Source organism: Notechis scutatus, chromosome 1 (assembly GCF_049901735.1).
Source record: "Notechis scutatus isolate UNSWTSFEM ecotype Mainland chromosome 1, rNotScu1.2, whole genome shotgun sequence".
Taxonomy (NCBI): domain Eukaryota; kingdom Metazoa; phylum Chordata; class Lepidosauria; order Squamata; family Elapidae; genus Notechis; species Notechis scutatus.
Genome location: NC_142009.1, coordinates 314,748,321 through 314,765,158, shown reverse-complemented (window position 1 = coordinate 314,765,158; position 16,838 = coordinate 314,748,321). Strand labels below are relative to the sequence as shown.

Sequence of the window (16,838 nt, the reverse complement as noted above, 5' to 3'; positions counted from 1 at the left end):
AAAATACCAAAATTTGGAGAATACCAATTTTGCAGTTTAATTTTCAGGTAGGAAACCAAAGAATACATCCCTGGGATTGTGTAGTTCTCGGAGCATTCATGCTGAATTAGCCATGAGGCAAGCCAAAAGTACATCGGGTAACTTTCCAAGCCATGGGACTTCATAGTTCATCCTTGCTGAATAATGTAAGTTTATTTTATCCATGTTAATGATTTCAAGAGCTCTCCTCTGACAACTAAGAGTGGCGCTGTAGTTTGCCAATTTGTTAGTTACCTTATCTGCTTTATGTATCTATACCTCCAAAAAATTCAACATAGCAATCATGATTCTTCCATTTATACTTATAACAATCTTATGGGAAGATTACACTGAAGAGATCATAATTGACTTCACATTACCCAGAAAGCTTTCTGAGAAAGCAGGACATTGAAATTCAACTTCTCTTGTTTTGGTCTGATACTTTAGCTACTATGGGTAGTCCTCGGGTTACATTTGGACTGGAATTGCTATTTTGTTTTTTTTTGTTTTTTGCTTTTGTTTCTGGAAGAAGACATTGTTAGGGGAAAGCAAGAATGTCACTTGGAGATTATCCCAATGTGGATTCTCCTGATGGGAATAGAAATTGTTAAAACCAAAGAAATTGGCAAGAAGAGATGATAGCAAATATTTTTTCTGGAAATTATAGATGCCTTGATCCTCAGAGCAGCAGATAGTCTTCACTTAATGACCAATCATTTTAATAACTGTTCAAAATTATGACAGACTTACAAAGTTACTTATGATCATCGTTGAAGTTATGACTGCTGCACACACATCCCTGTATGAGCACCTGGCAACCAGTTTGCATTTACAATAGGTTGTAGTGTCCCATGGTCATATGACCATGATATGTGACTTTTTTGCCAGTTTCTGGCAATTTTTCCCCTATTTCTGACAAAATACCCCATTTGGGAGAATGGATTTGCTTAACAACCACATGATTCACTTAACAACTGTAGTGACTTGCTTTACAACCATTGCAATAATAGCAGCAAAACTTAGTCAGGTCATGTGGTGGCCCGTGTAACAATGGTTTACAACCCAAATTCCAGGCCCAATTGTGGTTGATAAGTGAGGATTGCCTGTAATTAATTCTTGCTTGGAAGAACAGGTTGCTTGGCAAATTTAATTCTTTTTGTAATATCCTAATAGTTTCTTTTTTCCCCTGTCCAGTTACTTTCTTCTCTGCTTATTTCCTCTCAGCAAGGATCTCCCATTTTTCTTTCCCTCCCAATGGTTTCCCTGTCAACCCATAAAATATTTCTATGGTCTTTTAGAGTTGCCAACAGAAAGGGAGGGGGGAGCAGTGCTCATCCCACCTCCACCTAATTTTCTTCTTTCCTGCTGCTGCTAGGAGGAGGTTTGTGTGTTTTTGCAGCAGTATTTGGTGTGTAAGAGAAAAAAATATTAATTTATACAGCAGGAACACAAACCTGAATCCTTTTTATAAGTGGTTAATTCTAATCAGTAATTAATTCAACACTTTTTTCCTCTGCTTTTTTAATGAAGAGTGGATTGTGAAAAGTACACATATATACAGACACATGTAAATACTATTGGGGAGGAAACTAATTTCAAATGGAATTGGCAACCCTTGATTAAGGAGGTGAGAAACTGGCAATTGTCCCAAAGGTGCTTTTTTCAAGAGGCAACTGGACTTCCTTCATTTTTCCTTGAGGACCTTGAACATCTTCAATGAAAAACAAAGAAAGTCCAGCTGCCACTTGAAAAAAGCACCTTTGGGACAACTATGATCTGGATGATTGAGAATCTCCATTGACATGGAACTGACCATTGCACAGAATTTTGGTTTCTTTATACTTTACAAAATCACTCATCAGAGGCTTTGGCTAGGCCCACCCAACTGCTCAATTTCCCATCAAGTGCCAGTGGCTGATTTACTTTTGGAGAAAGCAGTTGCTTTCTTTAGTTTAACAACTGCACCATCAAAATTCTTTTACATAAAAACTCTTCTTAATTCATCTTTTCATATTACTTTCTTTCAAATCTGAAAAAAAAATGTTTAAATTATTATAGGAACAAATGAACCTTAGTCCTGACATCAATGTAAAAATTTACCTTTTTCAGCTTTAAGTAAGAATTTCTTACGCATTCGTATTTTCTTACATATTTTGCTGACTTGGACCAAAACAAATGAATTATCAGTTTCTTAAAGTTGTTAAGGTTATTTTATTTTTTTATTCAGAACATAATATATCATCTTGAATCAAATATGTTATAGATTTCCTTATTTTTTTAAATGCAAAGCAACTGACATACTGCTGCTTCCCAAGAGTTAACTGCAAAAATGGAAGCTTTTACAGTTTGTTCGCGAGTTGAACTGGGAGATGAGGGATTCCATCTTCACTCACAGCTTGCTGCAGCCAATGTAGTCATAAGAAGCAGCCAATGCCCTTTGTCAATTTAACTGCCCTACATCTCAGAATTGGGAAAATATATGGACTTCCTCATAATTTTACTTTTAAAAAATAAAAACAGTTTAAGAGATTAGCTTTGAACAGGGTTACTTTGGGATGGTAACATGTTAAGTTGCTAAGACTGCTCAGAATATAACAGTAAAGTCTTATCAGTATTTTAAAAACATTAGGAGATAAGCTATTATAGGATAGAATCCCCATCAATCAGATTCATATTTTTTATATTCTGTCTAATCTTGCTATTTGCTCTTTCTATAGTTCAAGGTAATATTTGGAGCAGCTGATGAAATCTATTCTACAAAAGCTTATGTCACAACAAATTTTATTTTACAGTGTCACAATACATTTTCATTTTGCTGCAGTGAAATTACAGAACTGTCCCTCTGGAAATTCCTGGAGACCATTTTGACTGCCAGACTGAGGAATGCTGGTATACATAAAAACGTAACACCTGATACTTGTGTGCATTTGAAATTCCATTCAACGATATTGTAAATCAGTTTTATTTGTTAATGGAAAGAAAAAGACCACTACAAACCATGATTTTCCAGATGTAATATGCTGTTGCTAATAGAAATGTTCTCTATTTCATTGTATTAGCAGGGTGCTTTTTCTGTCATGTCACCAAATGCCGGGATTCCCTGTATTATGTATGTCTGGGTAGAAACACATTCTGTTATGTGTTAAGCAGGAAAACAAGAGATCCAAAATTATGAAGTTATATGTTACAGAAGGCTGACTGAATGATTTTTTAAAAATTATTTTTGGCTTTTGAGAAATAGTAATTGTAAAGAAAAAAATATAATATTCCCTTCAATTCCTATAAATATGTGCAATTGAGAAAAGTTGGAAAATATCCATGTATATGTTGGAATCTCATATGTGGATTAAATCAAAGCATGATTTCTAAACAGAAAGCTTATATGAAATGATTACTATAAAACAATAACATCTCCAGACATAATGCCTCAAACAAACCATGTCTGGCATTTCACAAAAAGAAAAATATATTAATTTGTTTTAGAGAACATGAAGAAAGAGCTTACATGTCTACCGCAGGATGGAGCCTGTCAGAAAAGCAGAGCAAAATAATCTGTCAAAGGGTACATTGCCATACTGGAAATGATTCTGTGTGGGGGTTTACACATCATTAAAGCTAACTCAGTTTGACAAAAAGTTTGGAATTTTCACAAATCATTGAGTTCACATAACAGGCTGAATTAAAAAATGCCCAAGTTTCATTTTATCATGGTTTAACATGTTCCAGTTACATCTGAGTAAGAAGAAAAGGTATGAGGTAGACGAAGGTTTGAATATAAACTGCTTTCTACTGGTTTGGTAGATCACGGAGCGTTTATAGCTATGACCATCTTTACAATTGATCTTAGCAAAAGAATTGATGGAACAGATCCTTATATCAGGGACCCCAATGTAAGGAAACATTCGGCAACTATTAGGCAGAGAAAGAACTAATCAGTTTGCTCTTCTTCTCGTAGCTTATTGCTCTGTCAATTTCTGTGAGTTATACATATTTAAAGTGGGGGGGGGGGGTGAGTTGTGCACAATTCACCTAGGCCATCAGTCTCAAATCAAGTACATTGTGTTGGTTGTTTATTTACTAGTGTTCAAGAGTGGTGTGAGTAAAGTTCATCAATGCTGACATTTGCCTGAAGGCCCCCACGGCAAGCAGATTCTTCATGTGAGCCTCCAGTTTAATATGCCACATGACTGGGATTGTATGCCAGATCTTGGGATCTTCTGGGAAATTAAAATGATTGCTCTCAAGAACCCCTGGATGGTTGATACTGTGTCTGCCCCTGCCACCACCCTCCCCGGGGTCAGGAAGTTCATTTTATTCAAAGCACCCTCAGAACTAGGTATGTATAAAAACATTTATGTAGTCACATGTTTATTCTTAAAATGTAGTTTATTTAATGCCTTAAAATTAAATTTAAAACAGTCATGAGCATACTTTATTACAAATGTATACCCATGTTATTCTTAAAATAATTACAATAAAATACAACACTTTCTGTTAAAAATGAAAAGGAAGCGAATAACATCACAATGATGAAATCCCCAATTATAACTTCAAAAAGGCAACTATGATCTTATAGACAACGATCTCTCATCCCTTGATTGGCAATTTCTATTCACTGGATGCAATACTGTTGAAGACATATTTTTTCTTGAAGTCAAAAGAGTCATCAAACTATATGTACCAATAACAACTCCCAAAACCAAAAAAAAAAAGATTACCCATAACAATAAAAAAGTAAAAGTTGCTCTTTTTTATAAAAAAATTAAATATTTATATAAATATTTATAATATTTACATACAAGCCATGCCCAGCCAGTCACATGACCACCAAGCCACACCCACAAAACTGGTTAGTGGTCCCTGGGATCCAAAAGGTTAGAGACCCCTGAACTAGAGCATACAAAATATTTGCTAGACCAATACTCGAATACAGCTCATCAGTCTGGAACCCACATTACACATCTGATATTAACACAGTTGAGAAAGTCCAGAAATATTTCACAAGAAGAGTTCTCCACTCCTCTACTCGTTGCAGAATACCTTATGCCACAAGACTTGAAACTCTAGACCTAGAAAATCTAGAACTACGCTGCCTTCGGTCCGATCTAAGTATAGTATATAAAATCATACATTGCAATGTCCTACCTGTCAATGAATACTTCAGCTTCAACCATAACAAAACAAGAGCAAACAATAGATAAAAAATCAAGGTAAACCGCACCAAACTTGATTGCAGGAAATACGACTTCAGCAACAGAGTGATCAATGTCTAGAATACTCTACCTGACTCTGGTTTCTTCCCCAAACCCCAAAAACTTTAACCTTAGACTGTCTACTATTGACTTCACCCCTTTCTTAAGAGGTCTATAGGGGGCGTGCATAAGCGCACCAATGTGCCTACCGTCCTTGTCCTATTGTTTCTTTTTATTTTTCTTATATATGTGTCCATTTCATGTATTCATAACTATGTTTATACAGTACTTATACCTATTATCTTGTAAGCGATTGACAAATCAAATAAATAAATAAATATTGCTGACCTGTTTTTAAAATCTGGCAGCTTGTCCCATTACACTTTTATTTTCAGTATTAATCAAAGGTGGAAAATGAAAGAGCGAAATCATAATTTTCTCTAATACATAACATTTTAAAAATCTGTTGACTTTTCTGTCAATAACCATTCTTATCAAGAGGCACATGCTACATCAATATAATACCTACTGATAAATAAAGGGAGATATTGACAAAATATAATTTCAACTTCCAGAAATCACAGAGTTGGGAGAGGTAGCACTAGCTGGAAGAAAAAAGAGCTTTTAATACAAACAGATCCTTTTAATAAAAAAGATTTACTCAAAAAGATCTATCACCAATAATTTATCTTATGTATTTTTCATAATAGTGTATTTATGTATTCTTTTCCATTAAAAAAAACCTCAAGGCAGGATGTATACAGGACACAATACAAAATATTAATCATGAATAATTTGCCTAGAGCAAATATGCATTTTACCTGAGAAAAAGAAAAGGATCACAATAATTCAACTATACTCTCTCATTAGGACATTCCATGGATGGGATACAAGGCACACAGTCTGTTAGAATGGGAATTAAACCCAAACGAGCTGCCCTGCATATATTGGGCTTCAGATCCTATTGTTCCCAAAATATGTATCCAAGCTGTAGGGGGAGGTGGGGGTGGGTTGCTTCCTGAATCTCCCCTGTTAAAAAGTTGATTCCATAATCGAATCCAACATTTTATCTTCGTTTTCTTCATCACAAATGAAGATACATAAGAAGCAGTCTGCTTCTAAAATATCTAAGCTCTTTTAAGCAACAAAGGCATGACTGGCATTGAGCTGGAACAGAGTCCTGGGAAGAAGGAACTCGAGGGAGAAATTAGAAGATGAGCCCCCAAAAACACATTAGTACTGTTATGTATCTTATCCAGGATTTCATTAACCCTGATCAGGAATATCACCATTTGATCCTACCAACCTGTTTTTAGTGAAGCCTAGCAACTTCGTACACCTTTATATAACAGTTTGCATTCAAGACCTTGTAGCAGAGATCAGATCCTAGAACAGGGGTGGGCAAACTACGGCCCGCGGGCCACATCCGGCCCATTGGTCTGTCCAATGCGGCCCGCCCCTGAAAAAAAATAGCTGGGCGTGGCGTATTGCCCTGCGCCGCATGGCCCCAAAGCTGCAAAACAGTACGGAGCGCTCTCGGGGTAGGAAAGAAAAGAAGAACTTTGCAAAGGCCTCGGCTGGGAGTTCAAAATCACCTTCGAGTGCGACCTCTCCGAAGGTGAGTCCCCACCGATCCCCCCTTTTTCGGGGCTTCCAGGCTTAAACTTTGCAAAGGCAAAGTTTGCAGGCGGGAGCGTCTTCCGGCCAAGGAGCGGGAAGGGTTCCGCCCGGCGGGCGGGCGGGCTGCTTGGAGCGGGCTGCTTGGAGCGGGCTGCTTGGAGCCACCTAAAGCTAGGCCGCTGCTGGTGGAGCCTTGCCCTGCCTTGGTGCCCGTTTCCCGGCTCAGCGGTCCTGCTCGGGCGGCACTTTAAAAGCCTGCTCCCAGCACCCGAGCAACTTCCCAGCAACTTGCGGCTTCCTTTTTCTCACGGGCGCTCGCGCCTGGCCCTGAGCCGCGTGGCGGAGGGAAACCGGAGCACCGCCGGTCGCCCGCCTCAAGCAGCCCGCCCGCCCACCGGGCGGAACCCTTCCCGCTCCTTGGTGGGAAGACACTCCCGCCTGCAAACTTTGCCTGTGCAAAGTTTAAGCCTGGAAGCCCGGAAACCCGAGCAACTTCCCAGCAACTTTTGGCTTCCTTTTAACTCGCGGGCGCTCGTGCCTGGCCCCGAGCCGCGCGGCGGAGGGAAGCCCGGCGGGCGGGCGGGCTGCTTGGAGGAGGCGACCCGCGGTGCTCCGGCAGCAGCAACAGGCAGTTCCGCCCAGGCTCCGCTCAGGTGTCCGGCTGGGGTTGTCAGGAGTTGCTACCACCGGCGCAGCTCTGCATGGCTCCAGTCCGCGTTGCCTTGGGAAGGAAAGGCAAAACCAGGAGCCGCTGAGCCTGAGCCTCCGGTGCCGCTGCTGCAAAGCACCGCCGCGGCTCTTCCTTTTTGCCTTTCCCTTCCCGAGGCAGCGGGACTGGAGCCGTGCGAGCGCGCGCCGGCGGTAGCAACTCCTGACTCAGGGGCCTCCGAGGGAGGGGAAGGGGCGATTCCCAAAAATCTTGTGCTGACCCGGCCCGTCTGTCAAATTTTAAAAGTCAATGCGGCCCTCGAGCCAAAAAGTTTGCCCACCCCTGTCCTAGAAGAATATTTGGGAGGGCAGATGGTCCGTCCATAAGTTGGATGAAATAAAATTCTCTCTCACTAATAGTAAGGTACACCACTGACCAACTAGTCAGAATGAATGTTTGTGATAAGCAGATTCATAAGGCAAAATCAGAGTAGATCTTTGATTTTTAAGTAAATGAAATAGAATTAACCTGCCTATAGAATATAGTCCAATTCTGTATGATATCAAAGTTTTTATTAAAAATGATCAGACTTTCAATGTCAGGTTTAGACATGGTTGACAAAAATAGCATAATCCAGTATCTGTATTTCTTTGTGCAAGGTCTTACACTTGTATACCTGGTCAAAAATAACAATTTACTGGCAATGAGTAGGCTGGGAGGAGACAGATGGCTATTTAAACTTAGTATATTCTATTGCACAAATTTACTCTGAATAATGTATTAGTTGAGAAATTGTTCGTTGCTATCAGAAAGCTGTTTTAAATATTGTATCATTATGGACATGGAGCCTTTTCTTCTTTTCTGTTTTAAATGATTTAATGTGCATTCAACTTTTAAAATTCAAGGAATTGACCAAAGTAATACACAACCAGTACAGCAACAACAATATAGCAGTGACAACAGAAGTCTTAATTGTATTGTCTGTATTACAAAATTTCCCTTGACTGCCAAGAACATTTTCCAATGAGGGACCATCAGGAAAAGTCTCTCATTGGCTGCCACTTGCCCTTGTTTCTGCACAAATCTTAAAATTCTGGAAAAAGTCATAATCATATGCTGAGAATGTATTTCTTGCATCCGCAGAGATCTGCAGACAGTTTGAAAAGATCAGGGGTGACCAGCCCCTTACAGAAATAACCATCTTAGCTTTCTTTGTGAGCTGCCTGCAGGCTGCCATTTTCTCTTTAATCACTTATCCTTTGGAAGCTCTAGCTTGCTTTTAAGCTTTAAGTAATCCCTTGTGATAATTTTCTTTTACAATAAGAGGCATTTTCCTTATCTTACAACAGATCTGCTCTACAAATCTCTTCAGTGAAGAGAATTAGCTGCCTCTTACTTTGGATGATTTACAAATACATTTTTGCTCTTTGGAATGCATGGATGAGTCTGTCTGATCAATCTCAAACAAAGCAATTTATATTTCCATTTCCAATTCTAACAGAAACTATGTCTTTTAAAAAGCAAAGTGGATTTATAAATCTCTATAGCAGGGGTGTCAAACTTGCATTGTCACGGTGGCATCACGTGACATATCCTGACTATTTCCCCTTTCGCTAAACTGGGTGTGGGCGTGGCCAGCACATGACGTATCTGGCCCGCGGGCCATGAGTTTGACAGCCTTGTTCTATAGTAAAAAATAATTAGTTAAAATGACCAATTTTGTTAAAAGATGTCATAGACATTACATGGCCAAAAAGCTTTAGGGTTCTCTTAAACAACATCTTGCTATTATGAGATTTCCAAATGCATTATCTGGTATATTCATAGTCAGAAATAGCATAGGTCAATCTCAACTTACAATGATTCATTTAGTCACCAAAGTTAAAATAGTACTGAAAAAATGGACTTATGGTGATCCTCGCACTTATGACAGCATCCCTATGGTGACATGATCAAAATGTAGGCACTTGGCAATATTACAGAGCCCAAGGCCATGTGATCACCACTTGCAATTTTCTCAGCTGGCCTTCAACAATCAAAGTCAAAAGGGAAGTCAGATTTGCTTAACAACAACATAATTCAGTTAACTGCAGTGATTTATTTAACAATGTTGGTTAAAAAAAAGTTCATAAAATTGGGCACAATTCATTCACCCACCTTGCTTAGCAGCAGAAATTCTGGTCCCAATTTTGGTGGTAAGATTACCCTGTACTGAGATTATTAAAAAGGCTCAGTTCTGATTGAAAGAGAAAAAGACATAAAACACTAACCTGTCCTTTTATTATGTGTAATATTTGTTTTAAAAGTGCCTTCTTATGCTCAAAATGAAAAATAAAAATGCAATCTCTATCAAAATATCAATGTTATAAGAGTATTCACTTGTTAAAGATACATCACAAATATATGGATATTGATATTTAACAGCACACACTATAAGTTGACCTAGAAGGAAGTATAGAAAATTATCCTACTTAACCAGGATGCATAGTCTCCATTGTCTTTTGTCCTAACAACTATAGGATACCAGAAAAACAAATCTGGCCTTATGATGCATAATGTGCCCTTTTAAACTTGCATTGCATTATTACACACATGTATACACACACACTTTGCCCCACAATAACACAATACACATTTCATCATTTTATTTATTTATTTGGTTTGTCAATTGCTTACAAGATAATAGGTATAAGTAAAAACATAGTTATGAATACATGGATACTTCTAAGAAAAATAAACAATAGGACAGGGACGGTAGGCACGTTGGTGCGCTTATGCACGCCCCCTACAGACCTCTTAGGAAAGGGGTGAGGTCAGTAGTAGAAAGTCTAAGGTTAAAGTTTTTGGGGTTTGGGGAAGAAACCACAGAGTCAGGTAGAGTATTCCAGACATTGATCACTCTGTTGCTGAAGTCGTATTTCCTGCAATCAAGTTTGGTGCGATTAACCTTGAGTTTGTATCTATTGTTTGCTTGGGTATTGTTATGGTTGAAGCTGAAGTATTCATTGACAGGTAGGACATTGCAAATGTATGATTTTATATACTATACTTAGACCGGACCGAAGGCGGCGTAGTTCTAGGTTTTCTAGGTCTAGAATTTCAAGTCTGGTGGCATAAGGTATTCTGCAACGAGTAGAGGAGTGGAGAACTCTTCTTGTGAAATATTTCTGGACTTTCTCAACTGTGTTAATATCAGATACGTAATGTGGGTTCCAGACTGATGAGCTGTATTCGAGTATTGGTGTAGCAAATATTTTGTATGCTCTAGTTAGTGGTGTAATATTACCAGAGAAAAAGCTACGTACTTCTGCCCATACCTATGATACCATCCACAATTCTCTAAAGGTATGCATTTAGTCATTTACTTCTTTACCAAAGCTGATTCCTAACCAAATATTTTCTTAAATATACAATTTATAAAGTCCTATTAAATTACAGGTTAGTATTAAGTTCTGAAAAAGAGTATAATACTAATTGCACATTTTAACAATCCAATGAAAAAAGCAAAAGCAAGCCCATCTCAGAAAGATTTTTCCATGCTAACAGCTATTCAATGTAAGCTGTATTTTTGGCATTTCTCATTAGTCCTTCTTGTGATTAAACATGCTTCAAATTTTCAGACGTTTATCTTAATACCATGCAATTACACTACATGTAGTACACAATAAGAATAAATGCATTCAAAATAGAACCTTAAATCCTAATTATTATCTTGTGTTTTTTCATTATTTTCCATTAATTTACTCATATAGAAATATTTTGCAAGAGGTACTTGCACTTTACTCATATTTAATTAAAACTCTGTAAAGATTGTTTAACATTTTTCTTTTTTGAAATCCAATGTTGAAAATCAGATGATAGTATCTAAACAGTAAAAATGCAGGAATGAATGCATAAAGCAATCTAAGCATTTGATCTGGCTTTCTCTAGCCAGTCTATCTTTTATTTAAAACAACTTGCTGAGTGGCCCAATTTTTACATTTCCCAAACGATGTTTTTATGTACGCTTTGCCAATTTGTGCAAAAACAAGGGTAACATATCAGCACCTATCAATTGCGTTGTTAAGTTCCCATTTCTTTCAGGTTTCTTCCCACCAATTTATCTGAAAAACAAGTATTTGCAAACATGGGTAGCCTAATTTCTTATGTCCTTTCATTTTTCATGAAGTGTTTTCAAAAGACTTCAATCAACCTTAATGGTGCATTTTTAGTTAAGGAAACAGAATGGAAGAGAAGTCAATTTAAGCTCCCTGATGAACAAGTGTCTACTGAATGTGGAGGAGGGAGAACCATAAATAGGTTTAGCAAACACAGCCAAGATAAGCAATATGCCGTGAGCAGAGCACTCAGGGAACCAGGCATACAATAGAAGCCGTAAAATACTGCAGAGCCTTTTTAAACTACAGACAATTGGAACAATAGGCTGAGCCTAGACATCTGTGTTAAACTGTGAGGAGGAAGGTGAAAAGGAAGCTGCAGCTCTGTAAAAGGGGCTTAAAAACAGAATAGAGGGGCTTAAAGCAGAATCAAATAAATGTGGAGTAGTTGACTGGGCTAGAAATCAAAATTGGCATATTTTGTAGTTTAATTCACTTTGTAAGGAATTGTCTCCTTTTAAAAAAAGAGATAAAGGTACTATTTCAAGTGGTTGCTTTATCCTTTCTCTGGAATAAATAACCCTATTTGTATAGCCACCATTTCCTCCTGCTGTGCTTCCCAGAATTATTAGGCAATGTTGCTTTTGCAAAAAATGGAATTGTTTCGGTATATAAGCATGCTGGGTGGTGGCACTGCCCAAAGGATAATGACATAAGCAGTAAAAGGCTAAAGGCAAAGGACATGGTCCGGGAAGACTGTCTCCTGCACTTCTATTTCACTGAAACTTGTTCAGGGGCTCTCTTCTTGTGTTCAGTTGATGAAACCTCTCTGCAACAACTCAAGTTTTGTAACCAAGAACAATACTTAAGACTGAAATACTAAAGGGGTAGTAGGAAAGTTTCAACCATTAGGTAAAATGAGACTGTCACCTCATGAAGCAAATTTTGAGATGCGTTTGAGAGAGAATAACTAATCCATTTGGCTCTTCCATATGGCATGAAAGTGGGTATATTATTTATATACCAAAGACAACAGATGTGGGCTTCCTCTAAAACCAACATACAAAATATTTGATGGGACATCTTCCTGATACAGGCTTCCATTTTGTGGAATTTACTTTTAAAAACACTAAATATGTCCCATGGTTTTTTAAAAGCTGACATAGATGTGATGTGGCAACATGTTTATTGTTTACGGAGAGCCAGCCTTACCATTAGATAAACCAAGTCAGCTGTCTTAGCAGGTTTTTATTCTTGTCTTGACTATATGTATCTGCTGCCAAGTAAGAGGAAAGAGCCAATTGTGACATTTACTGCCTCATCTGCCAAAACAACTTGCTTGGTCTTGGATATTATACACCATGACTTTACGAGGAGGGGCTCCATTAGCGGCTGTGCATCAAGCAAAAAAACCCTGAGTTGGCCTTGATGCCTATAGCAAAAGCTGAAGAAGACCTGATTTTAAGAAGACCCGAAAAAAAGAGTGTATTAGTGCAGCATAAATGTAATTCTCACTTAACCTGCAAGGACAATATAAATACACACATATAGCTTGACTAGTGTCAGAAGGACTGTGAAGGAGGTAGCAGGTGTGTTCTCCTTTGCCTGCATAAATATACTAATTGATAAACAATATGATAAACAATAGATAAATATACTAATTGATAAATATACTAATAGATAAACAATTATGGGTTTCAAGTAATGATAATAAACCTGTCAACATCTTGGTGGCTTTATCCTGTTCTATGACTGTCTATGACAAGTAGTTGCTGTATTGTATTATCATTTGTTAGGAAAAAAATTGAGATCACATCTTTTATGTGCTTCCCCATTGCTTTTATTCCTTGGAATGTATTTTTACATGAACAGGGAGTATATATGCAGCTACCTCAATCAGCCCCCAGATTAACTTTTATTTTGCTGAGTAGAATAGTAGGAATATTTTGACCAACATGTCTGGAGGACACTGTTCTGCTTATGTATTTTAACTAGTACTGAAATTATTTTACATTTGCTACTTTGGTATTATTTTGCTTGTTCTTCCATGCTGTAGAAATATAAAAATTAAAAGCAAACTGAAAAAGCATACATTATTTAATTAAACAGTTTGTCTCATTTAAAAATTGCTTTCTTTCATGCTGCTTTACTAAGTTTACTATTTTGCTATGCGCTACTGTACATTGCAGAACATGAAACTTCTTCTCTTGTATTATTGATGGTGGTGATGAACTTACTGGACTTGAGACTGTCATTTCACAAGACTACCCTACATGAAACAGCATATATTTTACAATAGTGACTCCATAAGTCCTTGACTGGAACATGAATCACTGGAGTCAACATCTAATTAATTGGACAAGCATATCTAGATCATCACCCTGACCACCACCACCACCATCATCATCAGTGCAGTGTCTATATCTCTGTTTTGACTGTTATTCATTTATTTTTTGCAAATTTATTTAGCTGTCCAAACAGTATGTCAGCTCAGCCACTATCTTCTTGTTTACATGGTACTGCAATTATTTTTATTCTACCTGACATAGGGAGTTAGCCCTCTCCTCTGGCTTAATGCAAAGATAAAGTACATGAGGATCGGTAAGGAGAGCATTAAAGTGCACAAATACAGCCCTCATTATTCTTTTAATGTATATGTCGGCAATACAAGGAATTAAAAGAGAAAATCAATGTAACTCCAAAAGAACATCTGATTCACGTCTACAGAAAACATGTTTCCCATCTTTATCCTGTATGATCCGTAAAGAAGGATTTTCTCTGAAACAATTAATTTGGTAGCCCAAACCATTTTTAAATCTAAGGAGATTTAAAGAAGGGGGACAGAATAAAATAAAACCGCTCATCTTCTTGGTGTCCTTGTAGGCAACCTGATTGCAAGATAATTCCATCACATGCCTGTTATGCCAACTGCAATGTGGTACTGTATGTAATTGGATTGTAAAGACAAATGGAAGATGCAAGAAATCTTTATAACCTTCTTTACACTGATTTAACATCCACTTATTTTATTTTTCTTTCATTACTTCTTTCTCAAAAGCCCAAAACACCTTGTGATAAAAAGAATATAGGGGACATGCATGGTAATTACTTAAAAATTTAATTCCTCAGTATTTCAACCTGAAAGTGAAAAACATAGCAAATGTGCCCTGTCCTGTAGGGAGGGGGAAAGTGGAGCACAAGAAGACTATTAACACAACTTTCCTTTGTGTTAATTGAGCAGTGAATAGATGGTGTGCAATCATATAAAAATCACGTACTGGAAGACTTTCCTTGATAGTCTGAATGTCAAGACTGGTTGTAGGCAGTATCAAGATGGAGGAATGGCCACAGTCAGGAGGACCCAAATAAGAAGCCAGGGATTCGTGCCAATGATGAGAACAACTGGAAATCCAGTCAAAGATTTGTTTGATATAGAAATCTTGACAGCCATTGTTAATCTATAATCCAGCACTTAGTATTACTATAAAAGATTGTTCAAGTGGCAGCTCCCCATTTAAAGCAGACAGAACTGATAGTTTTTTATTTTATTTGTCTGGTGACTTCTCTTCCAGTTTGCCGTGACAGTCCTGCTACTATATCACAAGGCTTAATTTGATAAATTAATAATGCTATCCATACATGATATATGTCCTAAGTAAATATAAGCAGATTAGAAACCTAAATGTCCCACAAATTTAGAAGAAGCTATGAAAAGAAATGTTCCTGTTTATTCCTGCACTAATTATGGATCTAGTCTTATCATTGGCAGTCATTTTCTACTCTTATCTCAGCATTGAGTGTGACTTAATTATTTCTAATGCTGATACAGCAGAATTACTGTATTAATTACTGTATTTCTCTATTAAGAGGAAGCTGGGTACCCAGAAAACAATTCATATTCTAAAAACCAAATAAAACATTTCACTCAGTTATAAGAATGAATGAAACTATTGTTTTAAAAAAGCTATCAAAAGTAAGGGAAGCATGTCTAATAGTTCAAGTGTGGCAAAAGTATTATGAAACTGACCGGGGAGGCGGGAATAGAAGTTTTGAAAATGAGACTGCAGTGAACTGTTGCAAATGATTAACATTTGCCTTTAAAAAAATCAGTTGAATAATGAATAGCCATCTTCGTCTCTTGCATAATTGCATTATGACTTATTTCTTCATTTAATTATTGTACAATTCTGCTATACATTTTTTTTGTTTTGTGAAGAGGAAGACAAAACATAAAAATATTAGAACAGTAAGATAACAGTGGTGGCTCTGAAGAATTATTTCCAGGTCCTTTTTCATGTTGCATAAGGCTAAAAATAACAGATTCCCTGCAATTGTTAGTAGTAGTAGAGTCATGCTTCTGAGATTTCTGGAAGCTCCCATGGTTTTACAAAATCTCAAAAATTTGACCAAATACAAAGGCCAGATATAGAACAAGATAAAAATAGACCTAACTTACCTGGAACCTCCACAGTGAGATTTTCTGTTCAGAATATCAATTGCCATCATACATTTCTGATAATTCCATTAATTTTGGAAGGCACAACGATCAGTTATCACTGAATCCCTTGTGAAGCTGAAATAGGATTCGAATCCACAAGGGCATAGAAGCTGTAAAGAATGACAGAAGAATGCCTATTTTCTTCTTGGAACAAAGTCATCACTTGATTTACAGTTTTTAACAGTTATGTTTAGAGGATAACTGTTTCTTCTTAGAACAAAATCATCACTTGATTTACAGTTTTTAACAGTTATGTTTAGAGAATAACTGTTAAAAACTATAAATCAAGCAATGATTGTTGTGATTAGTGAAATTTCAATCCAAAAAAACCCTTTAAGATTATTGAAATTTGTTTTTGTTTTATTGAATATGATTCCTAGCTTAACATGGAATTACAATACATGTTTGCTTGTAAATTGATCTATATTTGCTTTTAATCTAAAATTACATATTTGGGAAGTTGCATGTTGTTCAGAGTCCACTGATTGGAACAGCCTTATTATAAACCAGGGGTGGGATTCAAATTTTTCAACAACCTGTTCTGTGTGTATGGCTTAGTTGGTGGGCATGGCTTGGTGGTCATGTGACCGGGTGGATGTGGCTTGGTGGTCATGTTATTGGCCAATTCAACATCACTCACATCAAGGTATGCATCTCTTCATCTGGCCTTTCACAACTGTGAGGATGCTGCAACAGTCGTAAGTGTGAAAAATGGTCATAAGTCACTTTTTTCAGTGTCATTGTAACTTTGAATGGTCACTCCA

At 37.3% G+C, this 16,838-nt stretch overlaps 2 protein-coding genes across 6 annotated transcripts in view; both read left to right on the top strand.

Moving 5' to 3' along the window:
• The window catches only part of LRRC9 (leucine rich repeat containing 9), a 67,927-nt gene extending 64,533 nt beyond the window's left edge, over positions 1-3,394 (top strand). Inside the window, exons 32-33 of one of the 3 annotated variants that reach the window (XR_015746884.1) lie at positions 48-2,223; positions 2,736-3,394. Coding sequence is in view for 1 of the 3 variants with exons in the window: in XM_087952328.1 (XP_087808454.1) it covers positions 48-166 (119 nt within the window). In the remaining 2 variants the exon portion in view is untranslated. Of the gene's footprint in view, positions 1-47 lie in introns of all 3 variants that reach the window. The other 2 variants (XM_087952328.1, XR_015746885.1) reach the window with 2 other exon arrangements.
• Positions 3,395-3,490: 96 nt separating this feature from the next.
• The window catches only part of PCNX4 (pecanex 4), a 44,252-nt gene continuing 30,904 nt past the window's right edge, over positions 3,491-16,838 (top strand). For all 3 annotated transcript variants that reach the window (XM_087952334.1, XM_087952336.1, XM_087952332.1), the window contains exon 1: positions 3,491-4,354. The gene's annotated coding sequence lies outside the window, so the exon portion shown is untranslated. The remainder of the gene's footprint in view (positions 4,355-16,838) is intronic.